At 40.6% G+C, this 15,253-nt stretch overlaps 2 protein-coding genes across 2 annotated transcripts; one reads left to right on the forward strand and one right to left on the reverse strand.

Annotated features, from left to right (window-relative positions):
* Positions 1-102: 102 nt before the first annotated feature.
* On the forward strand, positions 103-8,981 carry LOC135598935 (MADS-box transcription factor 6-like). Its single transcript, XM_065093442.1, has 8 exons — positions 103-449; positions 5,570-5,648; positions 6,519-6,586; positions 6,729-6,828; positions 7,900-7,941; positions 8,354-8,395; positions 8,481-8,614; positions 8,691-8,981. The coding sequence occupies exons 1-8, from the start codon at positions 268-270 to the stop codon at positions 8,776-8,778; spliced, it is 735 nt and encodes a 244-aa protein (XP_064949514.1). The 5' UTR covers positions 103-267; the 3' UTR covers positions 8,779-8,981.
* A 101-nt stretch (positions 8,982-9,082) lies between these two features.
* On the reverse strand, positions 9,083-10,939 carry LOC135598934 (berberine bridge enzyme-like D-1). Its single transcript, XM_065093440.1, has one exon. It carries the CDS (start codon positions 10,936-10,938, stop codon positions 9,253-9,255), a length of 1,686 nt encoding a protein of 561 aa, XP_064949512.1. The 5' UTR covers position 10,939; the 3' UTR covers positions 9,083-9,252.
* Between the last annotated feature and the right edge of the window lie 4,314 nt (positions 10,940-15,253).

A 15,253-nucleotide genomic window follows, 5' to 3' on the forward strand; every position in this document is an offset into this window, starting at 1 on the left:
CGTATCAGCCATCGGAGAGAAAACACGACAGACAGTTCCAGGAAAAGGTGGAGCATCCGGCTCCCCTACGCCCCCGTAGGGCAAGGACGGCACTAGGCGGAGTCAGATGAGGTTGGTGGGGATTTCAGAGTCGAAGAGGAAGGTGGCGATGGTGAAACAAGAGACACGAAGCGTCCCTCTCTTCTCCTTAAATATTGGGAGCAGCACTCCGAGAGGAAACCTCGTAAGAGTGAGTGGTCGCGAGCATCTCGTCAGCATCATCATCAGATGGGGAGACGAAGAGTGGAGCTGAAGAGGATCGAGAACAAGATCAACCGGCAGGTAACCTTCTCGAAGCGCCGTAGCGGCCTCCTCAAGAAGGCCTACGAGCTCTCCGTCCTCTGCGACGCCGAGGTCGCCCTCATTATCTTCTCCAGCCGCGGCAAGCTCTTCGAGTTCGGCAGCGGCGAGTAATTCCTTTACCCGCTTCATGCATCGCATCTTGTAGCTGCCGCTCCATTTATATGGGTGGATAGCTTACTTCACTATGGGCTGTCAGTTAGGTTTCCATTTCCATGAATGAGAGGGAGGAGGAAGGATACTGTCTCTTTAATTTATTACTTGGTGAACAGCAAAAGTTGAGACATCCGAGTATCGAAAACTGCATTCAACTCCCTTCCGGGGTGTTAGATACTTTTGCCCACTTCAAGGAAACCAGCCGACCAAGCCAATCTACATACCCATTGTTTTCTCTTTCTTCTGTAGTGCCTTTCCTATTCCTTCTCTAGATGTCCGTCAAACAAGGCTTAGGTATGGTGTATAGTTCATACGTAGACGGAACGGGTTGGGAAGAGAAGGAATGAGTGTCAATCATGTAAGTCCTTTTTGTCTGTATCCAATTCCTTATTTTCTTTCCTTGCTCTGCCCATCACTTAGGTTGCAGATATAGTTTGGAGTTATTACGTAGGTTGTTCTCTTCTTGGCGACTTGGGGTTCCTTTGTTTAGCTGCATTATTATCTGCTCAAGAATCAGAGAAAACAAGTTAAATTAGATCGGAACTATTTCGAGGTTGGATAGATGCCGAAAATGCTGCTCTATTCCTATGGGAATACATAGGAATTTCTTTGGTTGATCTATGTGAAAGGGAAGAGAGGTTCTAGATATAGGCTACAGATTTGCTTCATTACCCAAACAGTTCGTCAGGAAAAGACACCCTCATGCATGTATGATCTGCAATGGTATGATCATGGACGAAGAAAGGAAGCTGAAAAGGATTTGTAAGATCTGTAGTGGGATTCTTTGTAGATCATGAACCAGTGAAAAATATAGCGCTTACCAACTAGCTATTTTCTTATTGGTAGGGACGCCCTTTTCAGTAAGCTGAAGCCAACACTTCAAAGCTGAAACAACAATTTCTGTAACCGATACAATCTGGTTGTGGCTATAAACATAGAATACGTAACATTTAGAGAAAGGTGGGAAGTATATTGATTTCACTACTTCTGAATCAAATAAATGAAATATGGCTTGAAGATAAGCTGGAGGGTGTTCTTACAGATCGAGGGTTAGAATGACTTGTTGCCGTCAATGTCCTTCGAAGTTAAAAACATACTGATGGTGTGGTTTCTTGCTGTGCTGTCAGGCAGTCAAGCACTGAAATAAGGCTCATTTTCCTTCAATCTGTGGCAGCAACAAAAAATCTGCTTGTATTAGGGCCTTGTTTTGATGCAACAAAGTGTTGATCATATTTGTGACCCAAAATTCTTTGGTAGATTATCAACAAACATTTAGCTCCATGTCATGTCAATTGTAGTTTAGTTTGACGTCATAGTCTAAGAACAATGATAAGTGATGGTTCTTTTCTTTATGTTGAAAGAAAATGCTGGTTCATATCTAATTCTTTCAAATCAGTTTTATCAGGATATTTTTAATATAAATCATATTTGATTTTGTTAGTTTTTGACTCACTGTACTGATGTTAATTCTAAATCTTTAAAGTCATGTTTTTTGGGATACTTGGACTTCATAATGGCCGAAAGAACATTAAAAAAAAAATTGAGTTATGTTGGAATTAGTCACTTGAATTTTTTGTGGAAGATCAAGAATCGAGTAGTAAGCTTCAATCTACTTATCTATGGATAGATAAAATTTAGTTGCTCAAGACAGTTGTTTCAAGTAAAAGCTTTGATGATGTCCTTTCCTAGTTGTTCTTTGAATCCCTAAATTTTGTTGTCTCAAAGTGTTACTGAATTATAATGAAAAGAAAATGCTAATGAATATTAAAGAAATTGGAGCTGAGAGAGCTGTCAAATTGAAATTTGGTTTTTAATATTTTAATATTGTTGATAAGCTGTAAATGAAACTGCATTTGGCATTCATAATAAATTTTAGAAAATAAGTTGGAACTATGTTTCAAGGCATAAAAATTCCAGGAAGAAATAACCTCAATTGGCACCTGCAAACTCTCAGAAAATACAAAATTGATGCATAGCATGTTAAAAGTGCTTCTTCCATCTCGTCATGTGAAATGAATCAATACATCAGTACAACACAATCTGATGAGCAAGCCATCATAAATGAGCATAAGTCTTATCAGATAATGATAAGCTTAACAGTGTGATGGTTTACTGAAATCTCTAGATGAGTTTAGAACACAATTTGAATAATATATATATTCTCTCAATATCTAAGTCCAAGTCTGAAGACCAGAGTTTTGTATGTGTTAGAGTCTCCTAAGATTCTTAAATGAACATTATTGAGTGTATTATATTGACTGGTAAGCCAGATGGAGGACATTAATACAATGTTCTTAATGAAGTCAACCATTTGGTGCTTAGGAAGCATCCTATATGTCCAATTTGAGTATTAGCTGACATGAAGTTATTACTTGATGTAGTTGAGAGCAATCAAACGTGGATAATAACAATTAAACCTAATGTAGCACAATATTCTAGGAGACCAGAAACATGTAGGTGATGCAGAAAACAAGATGAAGAGGATTAAACATGTAACTCAATATTGTTTGGCAAAATGTATGATCATATACACTTTTGCTCTTTATTGAAATGGCTAGTGGTTTCCAGAATTAGCACTTTGAATGAAGCACAGATCACAGCAACATGAAGAAGAAGAAGAAGAAAAGGAACATAATCTTGGTGAATAAGTTTATTTTTGTCTAAGACTTGAGAATTTATCTGATCAGGTAAAGATGTCTTGTGACTCCTGAGAGTTTAATTCTAGTCTTGATTAATGTTATCCAAAATGGCTGTGGGTTTATGCTGTAAGAATGTGTAGAAGTAAGTTTGGGCAGCATGATCTTCTCATGATGTCTGTTATCATAGTGAATATAATAAACTCTGTTAAAACTCTAAGAAATCAAACCTGCCTATTTCTAGAGAAATTCAAATCCTTTCCAACAAAATAATAGACTAGAAAAAGAAAAAAACATGGACTCAGTTTCTTGGTGCCTTATGGTGATTAAATGTCTTAAATCACAGGAAGAAGATGAGTAGCCTCCCATAATATGCCAAGAAAACTTGCTCCCATTAGAGTTAACATAAAAACAACTCTCAATTACATCAATAAATTATCCTAATTTAATTTAATTTTTCAAAACAAATAAAATGTGAACAAATATAAATAAATTCATATAGAATTAAAAATTATGCAAGAAGCAACTTGTGTGTCCTAACATTATCATGCGTACATTGACAAGAGATCAAAAGTATTCCTCCTATTATGATATATGAATTGACAGCTAAAGAATGGAAATTAATGGAAGATGTTATAGAAAATGACAATTTTGCTTTCTGTTCTTTGAGCAATGTTCAAATCATTTAGTCAGGATCTTGTGACCTACACATATATAAAAATCCAGATATAAAGTTTATATGATAACTGTATCGATATCGATATGTCTGAGAAAAAAAGAAAGAACAAGCAAACAGAAGTTTATATATTGTTTGTTATCTTACATGAAATGCAGCAGTTGAGATATAGTTTCTTGAACTTACTGCATATATTCAAAACCAACATGACAATTCCCAATAATTATTTTCTAGAATTGCCACATTTTTTATGTAAAGCCATCAAACTGCATTTTTCTTTGTGTGCTTGATTATGCTTATGCAATTAGATATAATGAAATTGTTAGTTTGATGACTTGTTATATTCTATGTTTGAGCCTTTTTGACGTTTGACGAATTTGTTCACCTTGAAATCCATAACACTTTGCTCCCATCCTGTTCTCAAATCTTTGATGAAGCATGATGTCCATTAGTCCTCAGTGTGATTATTCAGGTTCTTAATCTTTCAGATTAGTCTTCCCTATGTCTTCTATCACATAACTTGATCAATGACTAGAATTCCAATGTCTCATAAAAAGAAGAAAATATGTTTCAGCTGAAGAAAGAGTAGAACAAGAAAAGGACTTTTCCTTGACATATAAAGATCAATCAAACACATCATCACAGTCACTACAAAAATATCCCTGGATTTCTAGATCGAATAAAAAATATTATTTTTCTCCATAAGGAACCTTTAAAATATGATCTACTAATATTGGTACCAAAAAAATTTTAGTCAAAGCATGTCAAAACATTGTAATCTACACCAATCTATCTTTAGATCCATCAGTCTGTAACAATTCGAGCTAAGCAGATTCTTACCTTGATGCTGAACTTGCAGCAGAGTGGTTGGAAACAGCTTGTTGTTTCCCAAAGCTTGGTTTTCTACTAGAGATGTTTTAGACTGCCTGCACTGCCAAAATGCATTGGCCTATCAGTGAGTGAGTGATACATAGTACATGTACAGTAATGCTGCTGCAAACCCTAATGTTACAAGACCTACTTACATCATGTTGTATCATTTCCTACCTCGAGCACCCCATCAACTTATCTTTGTGAAAGCTGGAGAACAAGTCCTGTTCACAGTGTCAGATCTCCATTCTTTTTGTGCTCCGTTATATCATGTCACTGAAACGACCATTGCTAGGGGCAGTGCTATCACTATAAAGTCTCTTCCAGGAAATATGGGTACTTTGTTCATCCTTCCTTTTTCTGTCTCTCTTTTCATAGCAACAAGACAAGCTTCCCACCACCACCAATATCACTCTAGTATCTCTTTCTTCAAAGCAGGAAATGATATTGCTTTTCCAAATCAAATTTAATGCTCTCAATGCACTTTTTTTCATATCATTATTATTACTCAAGTCACAGTTGCTGCATGGAATTGCATGGGTAGACAGGTACAACATATCAGCAGAAGGCTTTTCTCCCAGTTTCCTGGATCCGTAGAATCGGAATTCATCACTATGCTACACAGTTGAGATGAGAATAAAGAGCTTGTAGACAAACAGTCTCCCTGCAGGCGCTTCTCTCTAAGAATTTGATGCCATGTGACTGTATTGGTTGATCTGAAACCTACAGAAACAACAAGCAAATGAAGATGGCATCACCATCCATCTCTTTTCGAGGACTATGGACTGGATTAAACAGTGTTCCTTTTTGCTACCATGTTTAGGCTCATCCTATCACAACTCTGAAATATTTTGGTATATAATGCATAACCTGATATGTCATTTTTTACTAGGGTATGTAAAACACTTGAGCGGTATCAAAGCTATCGTTATGCATCTCAAGAAACTAATGTGGATTATCATGAAACTGAGGTAAGTATTTGCCTTCTTCAGAAGCAGCCTTGATCATTTTTCTTTCCATGTCATATACATGCTTGTATAGCTATCATTACCAATGATCTGCAGCTAAGCTCTGGGTATATGATGGGATACTAAAATTTCAGTGCCAATTCATATGTTCACTAAATAAATATACATAATGCTAACTTATCTTTAGTGTATGATGCCAGACTAATTCCTCTTCAGAGCTAGTAAACCAAAGTCTGTAAAATGTAGTTAAACATGAGAGTAAGTTCTTTGAGCATCAGTAATCTATCATTAGCTTTGTTCTTCAATGAAACTGAAGTGCATTTAATTGTATTATATGGTACATAGATTCATGTCAAAATAATCAACTTGATCTGTTAATTAATAAACATTCAAGATATAATGGAAGCCTTTGAACTATAAATGTTACTGTGGATTAGGAAGATCTGCAAGGGCCTTAGAGGGCACCAATTATTACATATATCAACTGTTACATTGACATGGACCAACGAGTGTGTATGTAAATATGTGTTATCTTATTCTCAAAAATGAAATATGGAGTGTGCATGCATATAGGATCTATCAAAAGCATGAAGTTAATCTTGAACAGATTATTGACCTTGAAGAAGGATTCTATGGTAAAATGAGCAGAAGAGATTGGTATTGCAAGATCCCCATCTTCTCTAGATAAAATTTTATGCTGAGTCGTATTCTTTGACATGTTTCCTAAATTCATCTTGCCTCACACCAAGGAAAATAAGTTCTGACAGAATATTTTTGGTGGATTTTCCCTGTATTTTCCTCTTTTGACAGCTTTACTCATCACGACTGCAGATTCCTAATGATAGCAATTCTTTTGTTGTTTCTTGTGTTAAGACACAAAGCTGGTATCAGGAATTTTTCAAGTTGAAAGTAAAATATGAGTCTCTGCAACGATCATACAGGTCAGTTTCTTTTATTGGATCATCAACACTTGTTTGACTTCTATAGCATGTTCTATAGATCTGTTGATGTTTCACTGGAGAATCAACTGCTTATGGCTGAAACTACTATCAAAAACAAAATGTAAACGTGAATTATATTCAGGCATCTGCTTGGTGAGGATCTTGGAACACTAGGTGTGAAAGAACTGCAGCAACTTGAAAAACAACTTGATTTGGCATTGTCTCAATCCAGACAAACAAAGGTATTGACTTGTCATTGTCTTCTTGCACAGCATTTAACTTATTCTTTTCCATCTAATTCACTAGTGTAAAGAACCTTAAATACATGATACAATGTATTTTACCTCTTAATTTTTTGATTCCATTCATTCTAGTTCTTGATTCTTTGTATGTTCAGAAGATTGAACGTAGTGTACCTGATTGCTTGGAATTTGCTGACATTTTTTACCCACTTTTATCTATGCATGAGATAATAGGTAATGATGAAATTGCATATGAAGACATAAATTTGTAGGTAGTATAAACTTTGGCTTCTTCGCCTTCTCTTGCCTGATTGCTTGGGATTTACAGACACATGCTACCCACTTTTATCAATACATGAGATAATAGGTAATGATGAAATTGCAGATGAAGGCATAAATTTGTAGGTAGTATAAACTTTGGCTTCTTTGCCTTATAGAAGACTGATTGATAGAAGACAGAGAATTATAAATACCTGATGGTAGCAATGTTCCTTAAATTCTATGAGAATTAAGTTACATACTGTAAAACATCATGAGTGGATGATTAGATAAAATTAAGATATAAGATATGAATTTGAGAAAATCAGTTTAGGATATATGATATTACTAGAAAAGATATAAATGAAAAACAGTTACTTTCATGGATAATTAGGTAAAGCTCAAATTAGAAGATAAATCACATCTGGAAGAGATGAATAAATACTTCAACCAAATAAAAAAAATTGATTAAACTAGTAATCTAAGTAGAGATAGAAGAACATGTACGATAGTCTTACTATAAAAAAGAAAAGGAGATTTGATTGGTTTTAGTTTGAGAAGTGATATTGCTAGGTTAATAGTGGCAAAAACTGGTATATATGACCACAAATACTTGAGACACTACTAATATACTAGAGTTATATATGATCATTGATTTGGTTGACTCATTATGCCAAACTTGTTACAATTTCTAATTTTTTACCATATATATGTGATTTCCATCTCATATTTCACTTCTCTTATGATAATCTCCACTTGATAAAATTTTGTTGGATGCAAAATTTAGTTCTCATAAACTTCTTCTTCATGCAGTTAAAACTATTGATGGAGCAGATAGAAGAACTCCAGAAAAATGTAAGCTATTTCATCCTCCCTACTGGCTGTTTCTCAGGAAGTACATATGATTAATGTTTGAGGGAGTACAATTTCAGATGTTTTGTCGCTGACCATACTGTGTGATCTTTATTGTCCCTATTATTTTCAGCTTAGAATCCTTCTTGTCTTCATCAATGTATACCATTCTTCTAAACTATACCTACTTGCTTTCACTGTCTTGATTTAAATGAAAGCACCATTTTGTAGATTAACATGACATTGTGTGTGTGCGCGCATATACTTCATACTGCACATGAACCAAAACCTTTCCTCAACTTAATTAGCTTCAAGCTGACATGTTTACTGCCGTTAGAATCACATAGCTTTGCACAAAAAAGGTCTTATCAATGTGCTGTGTGAGGAGCTTTCACCTTGTCCGTTGCATTTGCAGGAGCGTCACCTGGAAGAGGTTAACAGGAAGCTAAAGGATAAGGTTCTCTTTGATCCAAGATGAGTACCTCCACATAATTCTCTTCGTGCACCTTGATGACCTACTAGCTATCGGCATTTGCTTTCAGCTTCAGGTGGAAGGCAGCTCTTCCACGGCCATTCAAAGGTGCTGGGAATCCAAATCCATGGCTGAAGGCAATCCCCTCCCCTTGCATCCTTGTCCTGCGAACGCCGCCTACCCTGAACCAACTCTGCAGATTGGGTATGAGCTTTGTCTCTCCAGGAGCTTCGAACAACATGGAATCATCTGTTGATTCTGTGCTTCTACTCCTTCGTAGGTATTATCAACATTTTGGCCGCCCTGAAGCTGCCACCACAACGGGCGCCGCTGGGGAGAACAACGTCATGGTGGGCTGGCTTCGTTGAAGTCACGCAGCAGATCCTATATCATGGACAATTCATATCACTCCGCAGCAGAAGTCAAGCTCATCACTCAAAACCTGAGTCTATCCTTGCTCTCTGCTCAACCTGGTTCTATCTTGTGTCTGTATCATCAGTATTTCCATTTCCTCGGCTTCCTCTTGTTTCAAACCTTATGAAATCTTCTAAGCATGGAAGGACATTCTACAGCCTCTGATCCACATATTAGTAGTGTGGTAGGTAATATTAGGCTCATTTTTTTCAATATTATCGTGCCGAAGAATGAAATACTACTCTCGAGACATACTGATTGTTTCTTTAACTATAACTTCATTTTTCGAATTTTCTTACTGTTCTAAACATCGAAGACATATTTGCAACATAATGGAGCAATCTCCAGCTGCTTTTGTAAATATTATTCTAATAAATAATATTATTATATAGTTCTATTTCATACTAGGTGGTATGTGTGGCTCTAATTTAGCCACGTGTCGTAGGAAGAGGTGGAATGCTTTGGGCGTTATTGAAGACATTGTGCGGGTCAATTTGGGTCTTCGCCTTCACCAACCGGTCGTAATTCCCCAAGAAGTACCGCTGCCCCCACACCCGAGCCTCACCCACCGCATTCCGGGGCCCACCTCCGCTCCAGTCCACCGTCCCCAAATCCAGGTCGACGTAGTTCACGTACGCCGCCCGGGGTTTCTTCGACACGTATCGCCCCATGTACTCGTAGAACCCTCGCAGCCACGCCACGTACCCCTCCCCCGTCTTCTCCGCGCTCCAATCCACCATGTACTGGATCCCGTACAGGTTCCCCCCTCGGTGAGGGAACGCTATCCGATCGCTTCTCACCCTCCCCATCTCCCCGCCGTAGGGATCCAATATAACGTACGCTTCTTCCTTCTTTGATAGCCAATCAAGGGCTGTGATCAGCCCATTTTTGCCGATCGGGGCCCGCACGTAGTCCGACTTGGCTTTGAAGAATGCCCTCCCCCGCGATGTGCGGCTCGTCAGGTCCGACACCGAGTCCAATCCGGCGAATCGGACCGCCGACTCGATCCAGCTCACCTCGTCGCAGTCCGACTCCGCCAGTCCCAGCTCCGGGAATCGCTGACTCAGTATGGAGATCGCCGCTCCTCTCGGGACGAGGAAGAAGCCCGTGAACGAGGCGGAGACGTTGCCGCCCCCTGACCCGGCGATGTACACGGACAGGTACAGCTCGTCGGGCAGACTCGGCGCCACGTACTGCCACTTGTGAACCAACTCGGCTACCGAACGCGTCGGGCCGGACCGAGTGGGGGTGCACGCGGTGACGCGCTCCGGGACAGGGACGAGTCGCAGCTTCCACGCGTAGATGGCGCCCCAGCTGCCGCCGCCGCCGCCACGGATCGCCCAGAAGACGTCCTCTCCCATCGACTCCCGGTTCAGGACCCGGCCGGAGGAGTCGATCAAGACCGCGTCGAGGACGTTGTCGGCGGCGAGTCCATACTTCCGGGAGAGAAGCCCGAACCCGCCGCCGGAGATCTGTCCGCCGCTTCCGACAGTGGTGCACGACCCGGCGGAGAAGGCGAGCGACCGATTCGATGCGGCCACGGCGTAGTATATCTCCCCCACCGTAGCGCCGGACTCAGCCCAGGCGGTGAGGGAGTCAGGGTCGACTCGGACCTTGTTCAGGTTCATGAGGTCCACGACCGCGAAAGGAACGTGCGGGTCGCCGGTGTAGGACAAGCCTTCATAGCTGTGGCCGCCGCTTCTCACCCTGATGGCCAAGGAGGCCTTGCGCAGGCAAAGAACAGCGTTCCGGAGATCCTCTTTCGTGCATGGGAGGATTATAGCGCTGGGTTTGGGGGTGTCAGGGCCAGCGAAGCGAAGGTTTCGGATGGAAGAGTTGAGGAGGAGGGAGTAAGAAGCGGAGGGTGGAGACGAGGAGACGGTGAAGTTTTGGACACCAGAAGACCGGAGGCACGAGGTGAGAATTGAAGTGCTCGTACTGATTCCACCAGCAGTAGTAGTATTGACCTCCGAGTGGATGATGGTGAAGAAACAGGAGAAGAGGGAAACACCGAGGAAGAGGACACGGTGGTTTCTTTCCATGGTGGTGGTAAGGATGAGAGATAAAGAGGAAAGAAGCGAGTTTATAGAGAGAAGTGACCTGCGCCGTCGCATTGGACGGATACAGCACACTATCAAATGATTTGAGTAATCCAAGAAGGCTTTTCATGTCTTCCTGAACAATGATTGGTAGCCTTGCCTTGGGTCAACGAGAAGAAGCGTGACAACTGCGGCCGAACTCGGCGTCTTCCTCGGTGCGTAAAGCTGACGGATGGATTCTCTTTGAGTCATCTCGAAGCCGGCTGGGTTGACATGGGAACAAGAACAAGAAGAGGGATGAAGCCGGCCTGTCGCAGTGAGAGGTCAACCCAAGCTTTGATGGGAATGAAGGCGTGCAGAGAGGATAAATGCATTGGTCCAATGGCATGATGTTGTTGAGATTTCATATGGGATAGAAAGAGACAGGCTTCCGGTACTTTTACTTTTCTCCTAGAGAGGTCCACGGATCCAATTTTTCTACGTTGATGATTATGATAATGTTTATTGGTCAAAGTAAAGTTCAAATCAAATTAGGAGATCAAACGTCTGACTGTAATGAACTATGAGCTTTTTCTTCGCCCTCCAGTGAAAGAAATCCTAGCCGAACTTGTTTACTACTTCCAAATGCCACGACCTTCGAAAAATTGATCTGAGTCGGACCGATTTCACCACGTACTAAAATTGATCGTATCAAAAAACAAAATTGAATTTTATGTTTCAACCAGAAAACATTGTCTTAACAAAAAACATTCATATTCTTTACTATATAAGAATTAAGAATTTTCTTCGATTAACCCAAAGCCAAATCAGAATCCTTGTATATTCTTGTCACGTTAATTAGAAAAAATTATTCTCAGATGTATTATATAACCCTAAATGCACTCAGAAGTGTTTTACTTTTATCCTTTGTCTCTAAGACCAACCAAACCTTGTTAGTCGTATCCAATGAGAAGGATAAGATGAAATTTTTTTTTTGTCATTTATGATACAAGCTTCCTTCTCGTAATTAATGATAAGAAAGACAATCACAAGCTTCTTTCTCACTATTTACGAGGAGAAACATAATCCTAAGTTTCTTTTGTGCTCTTTACGATTAAGTATAAAAGCTCACCTTTAACATAAAAAATGAGAGAGGACTTCTCTTGACTACTCGTGTCCATACTCATATATCTCGAATTACTAACTTAAGTATCAGAGGGATTGGATCGGGAAACCTTTCTTAACCTTGATTATCGTATAGGTGATACCTCAGAAGCACGACGTTTCCACCTCGAAGACACTTTGGACAATCCTATGTATATGAGTCCGAACCACGTCAGGCTAACCAGGATATCAACGATATTTTTTCCTAATATTTTGGCGCTAGAAAGAGGGTCTGATATCATATGAGTGTCCACTCGCTAATCCTCTCAATGAATACTCCATTGAGAGGCAACTGTCATCCTCCGCACATATGGATGCATCAACTTTGATATAAATAACGAGGTACTAACGTCTGTTCAATGACCTAGGCCCCTCACCCCGAGGGACAAACTTGAACCACCTGCTCATCCCTACCAAGGTGTTCCTAAACCTCACCCATTATGTGTAGATACTCATGGGCATGTTGTAATCTATCACCTTACTCTTGTCTCAACTAGCCCAACAAAAGGTACCACCATCTCAGCCATGATTGACACCTTAACCACCACTAGCACCAATACTCATTGGAATCCCCCAACGGGTCACCCAAGGTCCATGGAATTGCCAATCGAAGGAGCACTCCACTCCCCAATACTATTGAGTTCAGTGCACCATCGCACCACCACTCTACTCTACCTAAATCTGAGATCCAATCAGTGAATTCAATGAATAATTCCTTGAGGGTCCAATTGAGGCAAATGGACCAATGCCTATACGAGATGCAGGGAGAATTCCAGCAATTCAGGTGGGAGAATCCGATCGATCCCACCTCGGGTCGGTCCCTATTCACCCAGAACACATTGCTGCCTCTCATCGTTGGAAGCCTTTAACGGCAGTATCGACCCGATTGAACACATTGTTGCCTTCCGCACCCAGATGTCTCTTTACGGCATCTCGAACGCTCTAATGTGATATGCATCCCCAACAACGCTGAGAGGCTCGGTGCAAGAGTGGTACATTCATTTGAAGTTACTCTCGGTCATCTCCTTCACTCGGCATGCAAAGGAGTTCAAACCATACATCCTTGGGAATGTACACCCAAGACCATTTGTGACAATGTTGCTCAGACTCAAGCAAGGAGAGGAAGTGATACTCTGTGACTTCATCGTTTAGTTCACCAACAAAATCTGAAGTGTGCATGAAGCCCATCCATCACTCATGATTCAAGCCTTCATGATGGGGCTCAAGCCCTCTCACCTTTTCTAGTCATTGGTGGAGAGGTCATCAACGATCGTTCTCGAGGTCCTCTAGATGACCAATCAATACCTAGTCATCAAGGCGATGGTCTTAAGTAAGTGCGAGCGAGGAGATGCATAAGAAGTCATGGTAGGAGCGACCACCATTAGTTTCAACCTTAAAGTCACCTTGGCGAAGAAAACAAGATCAACCTGAGTTGCCTCTCTCGAGACTTGAGTTGACCCCCCTTAATATGACAAGAACCGAAGTCTTCTTATAGATAAAGGAAAAAAGATTCTTGAAAGACCCTTAATTAGTGAAGACACCATTGGAAAAGATGGATATATTGAAGTATTACCACTTTCACCGTGACTATGACCACGACATGAAAAACTATCGTGATTTGAAGGAATAAATCGAGGAGCTCATTCATCAAGGGCACCTTGGGAGATTCATTCGAAGACCTTAGGAACCTTTGCCTTAACCTCGGGGCCCAATGGAGAGATAGATCAATGTTATCATCGGGAGACCTTCCTCGGAGGGGATAGCACCTCAGGTCGCAAAGCCTAAGCCTGAACCACCATCAAGAAGTGCCCAAGGTTAGAAGATGACTCAAAAATAACTTTGAAGGACAAGGAGATGGAGTACCTCGACCCAAACCATGATGACGCTCTGGTGGTCTACATAAGAATGATTAACACCTAAGTAAATAGGTCATGATCGACATAGGTAGCTCTATCGACATCCTTTACTTTGACGCTTTTAAAAAACTTGGGCTCTCGACTAATTATGTCACTCCTATTACTTCTTAGCCAATGGAGTTCATAGGTGACTCCATCTCCCCTCTCGGGACCATGAGCCTGCATGTTACGCTCGGCGATGAACCCTGCTCCAAAACAATGATGACCAAGTTTATAGTGGTTGACATCCCCTCGGCTTATAACATGATCATAAGTCGACCCACACTCAATAGGCTGAAGGCTATGTCGTCGACCTATCACATAGTGATAAAGTTCCCAACAAGAATCGATGTTGGGGAGCTAAGGAGCGATTTGAAGGAGTCTCGCTAGTGCTATCTGATGGCAGTCTCTTTATCAAAGAAAGCCTAACTTAAGGCACCACTGTTAGACCCCTAAGATTTCGCTAAGCCTCTTTCACATTCAAAACCAATGGAGTTACTAGTTGAGAAACCTTTGGACAAGGCCCATCTTATTCGAGTTATCAAGATTATGGTGACACTCCCTAAGGAGAAGTGAATGCAGCTCGTCGACTTTCTCAGGGAAAATGGCCGATGTGCTCATATGGTTACTAAAAGATATACTAGGAATAGACCCCAATGTGGCCCACTACCATTTGAACATCTCCCTCAAGGTTCGACCTATGAAGCAAAAGCTTTGTAAGTTCACTCCCAAACGCAAACGCTAGCAGGCAATCAGCAATAACGTGTACAAACTACTAGGGGTAGGGTTTATTGTCGAAGTATAGTACCCTCAATGGTTTGCTAACATTGTATTGGTTAAAAAACCTAATCTCAACAAAGCATGTCTAAATAACAGCTACCCTCTTCCTTAGATCGATCAATTAGTTGATGCTATCTCGAGCTATGGGCTCCTCACATTTATGAATGAGTTTTCGAGATATAACCAAATAAGGATAGTGCCTCAGGATCATAAACATACCTCCTTTATCATAGACCAAGGCATATATTATTACAAAGTCATATCATTTGGATTGAAAAATACGAGGATAACATACCAAAAGATGATGAATAAAAATACTCAATAGGTTGAAGGCTATGTCGTCGACCTATCACATGGTGATAAAGTTACCAACAAGAATCGATGTCAGGAAGCTAAGGAGCAATTTGAAGGAGTCTCGCTAGTGCTATCTGGTGACAATCTCCTTATTAAAGAAAGCCTGACTTAAGACACCACTATTAGACCCCCAAGATTTCGCTAAACCTCTTTCACATCCAAAACCAATGGAGTTACTAGTTGAAGAACCTTTGGACAAGGCCCATCCTATTCGGGTT

This window comes from Musa acuminata, chromosome BXJ2-1 (assembly GCF_036884655.1).
Source record: "Musa acuminata AAA Group cultivar baxijiao chromosome BXJ2-1, Cavendish_Baxijiao_AAA, whole genome shotgun sequence".
Classification (NCBI taxonomy): Eukaryota; Viridiplantae; Streptophyta; class Magnoliopsida; order Zingiberales; family Musaceae; genus Musa; species Musa acuminata.

Coding starts and splice junctions, on each gene's coding strand:
- LOC135598935 (XM_065093442.1), top strand. CDS start 268: ATGGGGAGACGAAGAGTGGAGCTGAAGAGGATCGAGAACAAGATCAAC. Junction 450..5,569: donor TTCGAGTTCGGCAGCGGCGA/GTAATTCCTTTA, acceptor ATTTTTTACTAG/GGTATGTAAAACACTTGAGC. Junction 7,942..8,353: donor TAGAAGAACTCCAGAAAAAT/GTAAGCTATTTC, acceptor TTGCATTTGCAG/GAGCGTCACCTGGAAGAGGT.
- LOC135598934 (XM_065093440.1), bottom strand. CDS start 10,938: ATGCGACGGCGCAGGTCACTTCTCTCTATAAACTCGCTTCTTTCCTCT.